This window comes from Varroa destructor, unplaced genomic scaffold (genome assembly GCF_002443255.2).
Source record: "Varroa destructor unplaced genomic scaffold, Vdes_3.0 BEIS01000006.1, whole genome shotgun sequence".
In the NCBI taxonomy this organism is placed as follows: Eukaryota; Metazoa; Arthropoda; class Arachnida; order Mesostigmata; family Varroidae; genus Varroa; species Varroa destructor.
In genome coordinates this window covers 31642015-31654934 of record NW_019211459.1, presented here as the reverse complement: position 1 = coordinate 31654934, position 12920 = coordinate 31642015, and the positions used below count along the sequence as shown (strand labels likewise).

The 12920-nt window shown below is 43.9% G+C and overlaps 1 protein-coding gene across 2 annotated transcripts in view; it reads right to left on the bottom strand.

Annotated features, from left to right (window-relative positions):
• Window positions 1-6557, bottom strand: part of LOC111252659 (irregular chiasm C-roughest protein-like) — a 160561-nt gene extending 154004 nt beyond the window's left edge. Inside the window, exon 1 of one of the 2 annotated variants that reach the window (XM_022810905.2) lies at window positions 5521-6557. In XM_022810905.2, coding sequence (XP_022666640.1) covers window positions 5521-5569 — 49 coding nt within the window. In that variant the 5' untranslated portion in view covers window positions 5570-6557. The remainder of the gene's footprint in view (window positions 1-5520) is intronic. The other variant, XM_022810904.2, reaches the window with a different exon arrangement.
• Between the last annotated feature and the right edge of the window lie 6363 nt (window positions 6558-12920).

The window sequence follows — 12920 nt, the reverse complement described above, 5'->3', positions numbered from 1 at the left end:
CAGGCCGGCCACCATAAGCTACGGCTGTACCCCATGGGCCTGAGACCCTCCTGCCATGCCTTGCTTCCATCCCTTCTCTTCCTGTCGATGAGCGGTGACCTGTGCAGAGTGGCATGAAGCAACAGCAGCAACTCTGATTTATTTTAGCCTAGCATGGCTCTGTAGTTGACCAGCGAATAGATCTACTCTGATGGCTTGAAGCACCAGGAGCATCATCAGCATCAGTGAGGCCAGCATTGAGTCGACAGTCAAAGGCTTTGAGGACATTTGTGCCCTGGGGATGACCCCCTAGGCTCTTGGAGGTTGCGTACCCTTCTAAAATGGTGCCAATAGCTAAAGCTGTTCTGCCTTCCATCAATCACTGTCAATCACCAGCCGATTCTGTGGTTTGCTTCTTTCTCCGGTCAGCTAGCAATGAGCTAAGGCTCCCAGGAATCGCAACGGTATACCACTCAGGGAACAGACGCCATCAGGACCGGTCCATCAGGATACCGCAAGGGCTTCCTACGCTAAGCTGTGTTAGTAAGAGCATATCTACGCCCATATGTCTGCCCATCTCTCGTCTCCTTATTTACGTAGAGGCGGTAGGGTCTATAGGTGAAAGGGGTTAGGCTTATAACAACAGACCACTGGGATATCAATATTCCGACGGATGCAACCTGTCATTATAAATGTCCGTTTGCTGGCGGATAGCAGTCGATGGGGCGGATCTTTGCGACAGAGCCGCTATACGGACGCTTCGTTGCCGCGGACAAACCATGTAGAGGTTTCGAATATGGCAGCGAAATGGGACACAACGTCAGCAGTCATGACTGCTGAGAGCTACGCACTCACTACAAGGTAGTACAGTATAGCAGCAACAGTAGCTCGAAGATCTACCGATTCTCAGTTATAGCGTGAACGTGAGTTGAACGAAGTGATGAGGACTAGCCGTAACAACGATTTGGCGGTAGCGCCGCAGACAGCGACTACCTGTCACCGACCGAGCGACCGACTGAATGACTGACTAGACCGATGGATTCGGTAAGAAGGCACCGCAAGGGAAAAAAGGGACTGCACTAAGCCATAGGACTGCTGACTGGTCTGCCGATTGGCACATTAGCATACGGACAGAACGATATATATATATATATATATATATATATATATATATAGCGAGAGAGAGAGAGAGAGAGAGAAAGGGGGAAGAAGGGAGGGAGGGAGGGAGGAGCAATGTCCTACCTATTGCCTGCCTCAGGCGCATTCTTGGCCTGTCGTGCTCGTGTGAATCACAACCGTTTCCTTAGACACCGCAGCCAGTGCAACCAGTTGGGAATGCTGGCCACCACAATTCAATGCTCAAAGCTAGCTAGCCTGCCAGTCTGCCGAGAGGCCTGCCAATTCATGTGTCCCTTAGAGCAGCTTACACTGGTCGCCTTTCCATCCATACACGCGTATACTATGCATTAAACGAGCACTCCTCCTAGTCCCGTATTAGTTAATACACGTTGCATAGTATCGTGTGACTACTTGCGACAAGAAGATGCCGGAAGAAGCTAAAAGGGCGCCTATTATTTCCTTTGCCTTAATGGAAATCAACCCGTATACATATGTCACTAAAACTTACTACGTGCGTTTGCGTAACGCAAACCGCTTTGATCGTATTTGTTGTTTGATAGAGAAGCATGCTCTGTTTTCTCGAAATGAGGCAGACTGAACGCGCTGAGCTATCGAGTGAATTGTACTGTTGTGTGAAAGAGTATTAAACACTTATTTTATCTGGATTATTACTATTATCATTTTTTTTTTTTTTTGTTTTTTATTATACAAGTAAATTACGCACGATTACACCAACGACATTGTACAGGTCAACTCAAAAATGAATCATTTAGTGGACATTCAGTATGTTCTTCAGTCAGCCTTCAGTAAACGAAAACATTGTAATCTTTAGAACAAGGTGAAGAAAAAAAATTCGACCGCGCTTCATTTATTTACATGTGTATAAGAATCGAACAAATATATCTATACCGCAGACTACACGCGAATCTAATAAACGGTACAAATTTTACTAGCAAATCTGCGAACAGGGTGACAGATAAACCACCATGTCGTTAAGATACTGTTCCATCATTTTGAAAGTACTCGGACCCGGATGAACAAGCACGAACGGGAAGGCGGAGGCCGTAACTGGGGCGTAGAAGGAAGAGGTCGAGTCGCGACTGGAAGAATCGACTTAGCTTCGAGCGCTGTTTCGCAGAGTCTGGCAGGCCTGTATTCCGCCCGCTTGCTGTACCTTAGCTTGCATCGCTTCTGTTCGATCGAGTCAGGATCGAATCCACTTTCCTTACTCACTTACTCGAATCGTTAAGAGCCTGAACGAGGGCCTGAGGCTTGATTTGCGGCTTTCTATGTGGTACCCAACACTCGTTGCCTCTCAGGACTTCCATTTGTCCTGCTTGGAATTCTTCGTTACGACCAATGCTGCTGCTGCTGCTGTCGCCGCTCGTCTGGTCATCTATCAGAGGCTAGAAAGAGTGGCATAGAACTTCACATCGACAAGTTTGATGATCTGTCCAGACACTCCGTTCACTTGCTTTTCGTCTCCACGATCCATCAAAAAGCAACAGCACAGGCAGTATGAGAAACAGCAACGACATTGTCCCAATCGAAGTTAAGCTACTTTTGATGCCGATACAAGAACGAACAAAACCTGAAAGCAAATTGCAACTTTCAGTTTGCCGACAATGACGTCGACGACGATGAAATAGATGCGTTTTTAAGAAGATGGAGTGAAATACGCAAAGGACAAAGGCCGTGCCTTTTTAAAGAAGGGCACGTTAAGAGAGAGAGAGAGAGAGAGAAAGTTATGGAAAAATGATGATGGCTAGAAAAAGATAACTCCCCCACCTTTACCACTAAATTCGCTTGGAAGAGCGCACTTCGAGGTTACGTCCGCCATCACCACCAGCAAAAACAGGGAAGAATGAACGAGGCGGCATCGAGGCAGGACGCCAGCAATAGGGGCTTCTTCTATATCTCCTTAAGGCTCGCAGCCGTCGATTGGTTCCTGAGATAGGCATCCTTTTTCTGTCCAGTGAGCAAAGCAAAATTTTGCTTGGTCACGCAAGTAATACTATTAAAGCGACGGTCAGCAGAGAGAAAAAGTCGATGTGCAAAATAAGCCAAAAACAAAACTTGTAGCTACATATAGAAGTCTGCTGGTGGGCAGAGGACGAAACCACTACTAGGTCGGGGCCTGTAGTTATGATGCAGGCCTATTCCGAGACAAGGTTCGTCGCTATAGCAGTCGGTGGTCGGCGGGAGCACTGGTCGCGTTGGCAGTGATGGCAGAAGTTTTTATAGGCACTTATCGAAAGCCCGATGAGGTCTTCGTAAAGTATAGGACCACTACAGTTGGCCAACAGCAGTAGCAAAGTTGATAGAGGCAATTCGCCAACCTCCCGTGTTACGTGCCTTCTGACATTAAAGAGACCCAGGACAGCCGTGCGCGCGTAAGTTGTACTTTGATGGTGCAAGCGGACGCTGGAGGAGAATCTAGCAAGCCGAACCGTATATCCTGATCTACTGAAAAGGGAATTAGGGCCCGACTGGTCGCTGCAATGCACTTTCCTACAATCCAAGAGTCCATCTTCGCCTCGTCATTAGGTTTTCCTTGCACCTGTGCCTCACTCCCGCTGCCTTTTCTTTTTTGTCAAGCTACTAAATACTGCATAGTTAGAATTGGTATCAAGAAAAAAAGTTTACGCGGTGCTTTGCCACTGCCCAAAGCATCGTTGCACGTTGTCGAAAATTCTCGGAGTAGTAGCACATCATTAGTAACGTTTTTAGGCGCCCAAGATGGCCATTAATGTTTGACTATTCACGTGCATTTTTAGGAAAATAAGACTCGTCCTTATTTTCAATGCGCAACCTTAACAAGGCCTTGTATAACAGCTTTTCGTTTATTTTTCAATCAGACAAGCATTTATCAATGAAGATTCGCCAATCAATTCAAGCTTTAGCAAATGATTACCAGAAATGCGTACGAGCTGACTTCCAATGAAACCAGTTCCCAGAGACACACGCACTGACGCCGCACGAAAGCAAATTTTACCTGGAATAAGTGTCCACCTTTGCAACAGATGAGCAGATGTCTAGTGGGGCCTACAGTGTTCAATGTGCCCTACCCATGTCACACTTCTTTTTTTCTTCGGACTAGCAGCATACGTTACCACAGATAGGCCGAACCGCCAAATCGCGTGCATTGAGATGATCCGATGCCGCGTCATTAGTTTTGTTTGTACGGTGAAGCTGTACTCGGAACAGGTACCCCAGCACCGGGCGCTGCTGCCATTGCTATAGAAATTCTATTTGGGATTAGTACGGCCGCGAGCACGACTATGAGTGTGAATGACTCGCCGGTTACCAGTGTACTCCTATGTCTGCGTACATATATATACTTGTAGTTCCGCCGCTGAGTTTGTCGGCGACGGCCAACTCGCCAGCGCAGCAGCGGTGGCCTGGCTGGCTCCGTAGTTCGGCCACTCTTCTCCCATCTGGCCACGCAATTATACCGTTAGTTCCCTCGATAAATGCTTGTTTCATCAGCACGCTGGCGACGATTGTTTATAACCAACTGATAATAAGAATAGATAAATAAGGGTGAAAGAAAAAACATATATACATGTGTGTGAAATCCGTTTATTATACTCTTTTGCTAACTGATGTCTTGTTTGTCAGAGGCTCAATTTGCTCGTGTTGACCTTCGGCCATGCTACGCGTCTAATCAACTAAAACATTTTGTCAAAGTGTTGTTTTATCAGATTTCTGTCATTTGTAAAAAGTTTCATCCGTAAAACGACAAGGCTATTAAATGAAAAAAACACACTGTCTTGGCAATGCTAATTTGTAAGTGCGGTTAAAGATTACCTAGCTGAGCCGTCCCATCGCTTTTGGATGATGTAAGCGATGCCAACGCGTCAAACGGAATCCAGTTGTTACTGGCGTTTGCGTATGTCCTAACCAACAATCTGGATATGTAATCGTTTTTGGCTTAAACCACTTTGTCTTTTGCTGAACGCGCCAAGACGATTGCAAGATCGAGCTGAAGTTTCTAGCAGCAGCTTTCGGACCTGATTTTTATGTTGCAGATTTCAAATAACGCCAAACTAGATCCTGTTAGCTTAAATGTGAATTTATGAAACAGACCTGTAGCTGTCTGCACGTACCCATTGAAATGCATGCATAGATGCACGTCTCGATGTAACTAGCTGCACATAGTCTACCCAATCCTGCCTTGATTCAATGGCTCGTTACGTATGCGATTTCGTTTAAGTTTTCCATTGTTGCGTCATTTTCGCGTTCTGTTGACATGTCCGACCCTCAATCTGTCATCGACCCCACAAGCTTCCTGGGGTATGAAAGTTTAATTAATTACTATGCTCGTAACTGAACTCGATTTAGGTTCCCTACGTCAAACACTTACCGGCATCGTCAATACTCTAACGTTTTGTTCTATAGCTATTAGCATGTCTTGCGTACCTGTTAGCAGTATGGATATTGCTATGACGAGACTGATTGTTATCCACATCCTGTTGCCGTGATACGTATTTCGATGTTATGACAATATTTTACTTGTTATTATCGTCGTTTTCTTTGTTATAGTTGTTTGTTATGTAATCCTTTGTTGTTTGTTGCGTCCACAAGTTGTTACAAGCACATGCTCGACACCGGGGTTGTTCTGTGGTTGACGTGCCCGCCGCAGAGAGCACTCTCCGGTTGACGTCTACTATACATCAACACGACTCACCACCGTCTGTTAGCTATTGAACGACACTGCGCGGCCACTTCAGCAATTCTACGAGGGCAGCGGTAACAAATAGCACAGTAAGAACACGAGCAGTAACAACACCTTCACATATACTCAACGAACTCCGACATCAATCTAACCGCTTTGTTTTACCCGATCATAAAGCAGCTACGAATCCTGAATCTGAAATGAGCACATTTAAGTAGCCGCTATCGGTTTCGTACGAAACACTCACTCCAAAAAATACGCACATTTATAAGCTCACTTTACTTTTGCCACTGCGGAGAGAAACGACGAAAAAATTGGTTTATTAATTTCGGCAAAACACGAAACCATCGACGCAGGTTAGAATCTTTACCCTTCTTTTACCCTGTGTGAGCACGTAATAATCAGTCGTCCTGTTGTTGGGAAGTGGTAATCGTACTTGTTGTTGCTGTTGTTGTTGTTGTTGTTGTTGCTAATGTAATAGGGCTGCTGTAGAGGCGATCTTCTAAGGACCGTTCGATGGCGCTGATGGCTTTTAATAGGCGCCGTCCTGGCTGCCGGAGCACCGGTAACACTGAAAGCGAATCCGTCGCCATGCACTGATACGCATCAATGATAGCAACAATATATGATTATAATGATAGGTATGTATGCGATGTCTCTGTCACTGGGTTCGTGCAGACGGCAGATTTTTTTTTTTTTTGCTGTTGTTAGGATGAAACGACACACACTATGAACTTTTTTGAGTGTTGCTTACAAACGTTCGGTCAGTACCGATCTGGGGATACTCTGACAGTTCGCTTTCCGTCGCACGCGGTCGACGGTTCGCGATCATCGGCTCGCCGGCGAGTGAGGGTCTCAGCCGGTGGAGAGAGTCGCCACTAGAAGGGGAAAGGCGCTGGTTTATATAGACAGCAGCTGGAACGCCAACGCAGAACGGGTGGGATGTATAGGATTGGGGAAGAGATGATGACGGCAGCGACGACGACAATAGCTTATAAGTTAGTGGCGCGGCTTGCGACGGGAACTGGCATTGAAAACATGCATCTTGTAAACAGGCCTCCTCACTGTTCTTGTCTTTGCAGAGGCGATCAATAAGAGCAGCCCGCGAAGATCCGTGGACCTACTTCGTATTTAGCAGGTCGACGCGACGGCAGCTGCCTGTGTTTAATGTACACTGGCATCCTCGTAAACAATACGCAAGCACAAACAACCGTCGGACAGCGGAGGTTTGGTGTTCTCTCATTGTTTCAGGTATTGCAAATACGATCCTTTTCGGTTTTAGCGCTGCTGCCACCGTTCCCAAGGTTTATGTTCGAGTTGTCAAAGGTGTGTGTGGGCAGCTTTAAAGGCCTTCCAGGCATCGCTCGCTGTTGAAAACAATAGGCGGCCCAGAATGAAGCACGGGACACAGAGTGAAGCGGGGCATATATACTTAAACACCAAACATGTGTAAGCTTGTCTGTGTTCCTGCCTGTTTTAGCGAACACGGTTCTCTCCCAGAAATTCTGGAGATAGCAGTTACTGGACAACTTGTCTCGTGGATGAAGGCTGAATAGCAGTCGTGGACTAACTAGAACGATAAACAAATCTGGCAAGATAACCATACTTTTCTAGCTGTCTTGGGCCGAGAGGCGCATGCGGATTATAAATATATACGTATCCAGTTTTATTTGATGCGATCCCTGTTTAGATCGATTCGAAGCTAAAGTGGCAGCAAAGGAGTTGTTAGAGACCCCCCCCGCCCGCCCTTTTATAGGCTTTGCGTCAGTAGAATTCGAATGGTACCAATTCATCGATAGCTACTTGTGGAAGCAGTAGCAATATGCTAGGCTGGTATTCTAATTTAATAAGCCGTCTTGATAAAGCAAATAGACGCGTACGGCTTTTTCTAAAATTATATATGATATACTAGATCAGCCGCATAATCTTACGAAACACGTAGTCGAGTTAATCACTGTCTATATATACTGTATTTTGTAATATTTACGTATCCATTAAGGCTTGCAGCGATACAGATGGCCTGCCATACGATTAGCTCGGCTCGTACTAAAGTCTGTCATGTACCGTGGTTTGTCAGTCGACTTTCTCGTAAACGTATCGGTATAGTTATTAGTTTTCTGAGTCTGTGAGAACCGTGATATAATACGGCTTGCAGGCATCAGATGTACCGAAGTTTCCTCTATGCCATATAATTCCAAGGTTGTTTGTCGCTGTAGGTCCTGCCTCAAGGAGAGTACACGCATTGCGGTACACTTCTCCCAAACGGGTTGTCGTAGGCTAGCGAAATGTCTTAAAAAAAAAAGAAAAGATAATACTTTATTTGTAGCTAGACATACCGTAAATCTCTAGCGAGAACGGTGTACGGGTGTTTCCTCTGTTCCAATTAATAAACAAAAAATAAAAAAAAAAAAAAGGCAGAGTTACTTTGACTAACTCGTATTTTGACATAGCCCAAAGCATATATGTAACGTTCTATAGCTATCGTTTACGATTGTACTGCAGCTGAATGGTTATTTCAACGACCGAAATGGGAACGTCACAATACAAGTCTCTGCTCGTGGTGGGTGAAGAATATTCACGAAGGGTCAGACACGTGGTAATCTTTAGCCGCCACATCTGTATATCAAAATGAATGAAGCATATTATTTTGGCCCGGATATTCAGTTGGGCTTTGTTAAAATCGTATACGTACGTCCTCTCCAAAGGATGTCCGAAGGATTGGATCAGTTATTCTTCTCAGAGATCATCCTCCGGCCAACAAGACGTCTCGCAATAGTAATGGTAAAGTTAGTAAATTAGCGCCAAAACAAAAAAAAAACAAGCTATTAACATAGGGAATGAATTTATAGCGAAACTATCCTACAGATCTAAAAGAGACCCTTAAACATTATATTTTACGTTTTGTTATGTGGTTAAATTTTCAGAATGAAAAACAGTGACAATGATTCTAAGCTAAAACAACTATCTCAGAGGCTATTATATAATTCCCTTGCTTTCCAGTGGGAACAGTACGTAACGTCAATCAACAAAGCAGAACAAACAGCTTTTTTTTTTTTTTTTTTTTTATCTAATTTAAATAGATATAGATGTATTCCGAACTGACCAAAAGGCGAGGTGGTTCCTTCATCCGAAGTACTCGTAACAGCTATGTAAGAGTTTGTGTCAATGGCCATCATCTAACACACGCTCTGAATTACCGCAGCTATCGTAATATCCGCGCGGCGTTAAATATTATCTATAAGCTCCATTTCGCGGCCAATAACTACCGTGTCATTCTACGGCTTCATGATGACCTTCTTGATCGTTATAGACAGAAAATTGTGTAAGCAGTATTGGCCGACCTCACAAACCTCAACGTTCTTTTCCAGTAGCTATTCATCTTAGCATATAAATAACAACGAAATTAATAAATTCAGTAGTAATACTAATGATAGTTAGATTCATTTTTCACTTTAGGCTCAAATCGATTTCCCGTTGACATCTTAGCGATGTACCTGGCTCGAGTTGGACGGGCCGACCCACACTAACAACCATTCGGAAGCAGGACCAACGCGTCAGTCTCGGCCAGCACGTCGACTGAAGGCCGAGCCTACCGGCCTTCGGCCATGAATAGGTAGGGCATCCCCTCCGATATCTAACAGATGACGTGCATGGATCGATGATCCGGCCTCCTACACAAATCAATTGGAACATATGTGAACAAGGAATGGAGCTCTCTGTTGTACGGAGAAAGAAACAATAATAATTATAATAAAGACGCCATTGTTTGATTGTGCTAATGCTAACTATGTGTGGGCGTTGTACTCAATATAGAAAGCGTGTCCGTGCATATCTGTATTGCTGAACTGCTAAGGGAATGTAACGCAGGAACGATGGCTGGGAGGCACTTCCACTGGGCAGCAAGTGCTAAGGAGGTAGCTGATGAAAGTCTCTGTGTCCTAAAGTTAGATGTCTGACTAGTAGCCGCAAAATGCTTTTGCAACATTTTGATACACGTTTCTAGAGGTGCCATTCGATCATGCCCTACATCATTTCAGATTATCAGAAATCATTTCTGATTTTTATAGTTATCTTTAAGATCCTATCGAATCCACTGACACTGGGCATTATATACGTATATTAGAGAAGGCTATCTCGGCGGGGGGAGGGGGGGGGAAGTTTACGTACTACAGTAGAACTATCCTGCTACTATCGATAATAAGGATATTTGCTTTTTTGAAACAAACAAGGATATTCCTGCTACTATCGATAATAAGGATATTTGCTTTTTTGAAACAAACAAGGATATTCCTGCTAAATTGGAGTAACTGTACTAGGGTCAAGGTCGCAAACGTGACCTATTATTGTAGAATCATAGTGTATCGCCTTATAGGTTGTATGTACGTTTATGAGTGCTTCATTTAGCCTTAATCATGCAGCTATCTCGGCTATTCTAAGACTTTTCTACTGGAACTCAAGACAACAATCTTGTATATGTAAAACCACAAGGATTTCTTATAAAACATACAAACCATCATTTCGTATCGTACTCAGCGTGTCTGTAAATCCAGTAAAGCGGTTAACTCTATTTAGAACAAATGTACTGATATGCGTTGAGTGCGAGCTTCATGTGATTGGCGTCTTAGCGCGGGTCCCTTCGGTAGTTGTGCGAGTGAATCCCAACTGCATCACTTATGCCAAATTAATTAACTGTGTCCGAGCTGCCAAACGTCCTCATAAAACAACAATGTCTACACGTCGCTCTACAGTTTCCCAAACGGGTCCTAACGAGGTCCTTAAAACCACAATCGTAAATCCTCCTAGGCGTAATGGAGACCCTATCCAATATGGCGTCTCCCATGTGGCTATTACGGGTACAGAATTTTCCCCCAAACAGTAGTACGTAATGTTGTTGTCCCCGGATATTTGACAAAATCAAATGGGCTGAAAATGTTTAAAGATATTAATTAGTATTAGCATGAATATTGTTCTAACGACTAGACAAATCTGCCCGATTCGGAATACGTCGCTTATCCTAAAAATATCTATAATCCCCGTTAACAAATTTATTTGATTTTGGAGGAAATTTCCCGAGTGTACAGGAACACCGTGTAAGCTAGGTCCAATCTATCGGCACTAAAAAAAAATTAGACAGCCTGTTTAGTTTTTTTTTTTTTTTTTTTCAGATTGTTAGATTAAATCGTCAATTATGGATTTATTTGCCTTTTTGACGCCATCGAGATTTTCGAAAATAACATCTTCACACGCCCACAGATGTCTTGTATTCATTTATACCTGTAAGAATTTTACGTTGTTCTTCGAAGTGTTGGCCCTGTCGTGCTATGATCTGTGCAATTGGTAAACGGTACGCACATGTAGGTACTATCACAAAAATACCACCTGATCATAATTTAATACCTGACATTGTCATTCTAACCTATTGTTGGGTTATGTGTACTTGTGCGTCTGCTTCGATGGTGTTTAGGACATGTTTATAATAGTAAATTGGTGTAAAACTTTCATTGAACTAACTGAAGATATTATAGAATATCCTAAAAATAAATTGACGCCTATTTCAAGGTATTCTATCGTGATCATTGTCAGCTAGTTTGTGAGGTTTAACTTTATTTGAACTAGAAAGTTTGTTACTTACTTTTTTGTTAGATCAGCGACGCTCGAGCTAAGTGGCAAGCAAAGTGAGAAAAAGAAAAAGCAACGATAACGCTCGTGGGAAATCCTCTATCGTAGTAATCCGCTACAACATTCCATATAATTAGACTGTATAAGGAAAGATAGTTAGGAGAAGTTTTTGGGTTTAGCTGTACGTTGTTTTTCGATCGAGCCGATCTTTGACGCTACTTAGATATGGCACAGCTAATAAGTTTGTTGATAACGCGCCTAATAGACAAACGAATAGGACCTAAGTCCACACTCAGTCGTATCATGTCTAATTCAAAACACTTTAGGCTTCCTACGGTGATTGCATTGTCGGCGCTATCTTTGCGATTAAAATTATACTATTTAGAATTATCTAGAGTTTGATGTATTTGTGACTTATGAAGTCAGTACTTCTAGGGGAATATTAAGTCAAGTAAGTAGCTACAAACACTAACTGGGTATCTCAAGTTCGGGGTCCGGTATCGCAGCTAACATCGCTTCAGGAGGCTGGCCTGGTATGAAACGATGTGCCTACAATTGGCCTTGAACCTGGAGTACGTTACGTACCCCCAACATTAGCAGACAAACAAGCACGTTAACACTGCAGTGTTACAAAGACTTAGGGTCTAACCCTGGCATACTTTTTTCGTTGTCTTTCATCGCTTATCTCGACAGAACTTGGCGCCATCTTAACATCAAGACCGTACCGGATCCCTGTTCGTAGCGAAATATATTCGGAAATCTATTGTTGTGTTGGTGACTAGCTTTAATTAGATTTCGTATTATTATTGCGATTGTCACTATGCCTACCCTCATCAAAACAGGCAGTCCGTAGGCTCCCCGTGAATTTAGCTATCGTTGGGCGGTAGTCCGAAGAATCAAAAAGTCAGTCACTGACTGTTCTCATACGCTGATTCTGTTCGCATGGTCGCTGCCCGACCCAGCTGCATACTCTTCGACTAATTACACGCCACGCAACCGTCTGCCGGTCTGTCGATCAGGATCGAGATCCAATTGTAATTAAAGCAAAAATCGCATCCACCTTCGCTTTCGTTATCTTGACATTGCGTGTTTCTCCTCTGATGACAGCAGCGGAGACCTTGACGTAGGAGGGCATCGCGAAAGCTAATAAAGAGAAAAGCTTTTTCTTTGACTTTAACCACGACCCTGATACCGATATCCCCTATTTTATAACATCTCCTCAAGTCCATCCATATTCGTCGTTATTCCTTATTCTATCTTAAAGCGTCACTCCCCTGCATGAAGCGCAGTGTCCTGCCTTCAATTTCCTCTCCTCTTACAGCTGGCACCTTTTTTACGCGCCTCTTTGCGCGTTCCTCCCCCTCCCCCAAAATCGATTCAATCTCCCCTTAACCTGTTCATAAGGCTGCTGTATTAGCGATTGCGCTTTACCGGCGTCCCAATACTTTACCGCAAGCTGACGCAAGCCGAGTACGCTCGGTACTGCGACCCGGTTTTGCGTGGGGCTACCGTGTTCCGGTGCGCG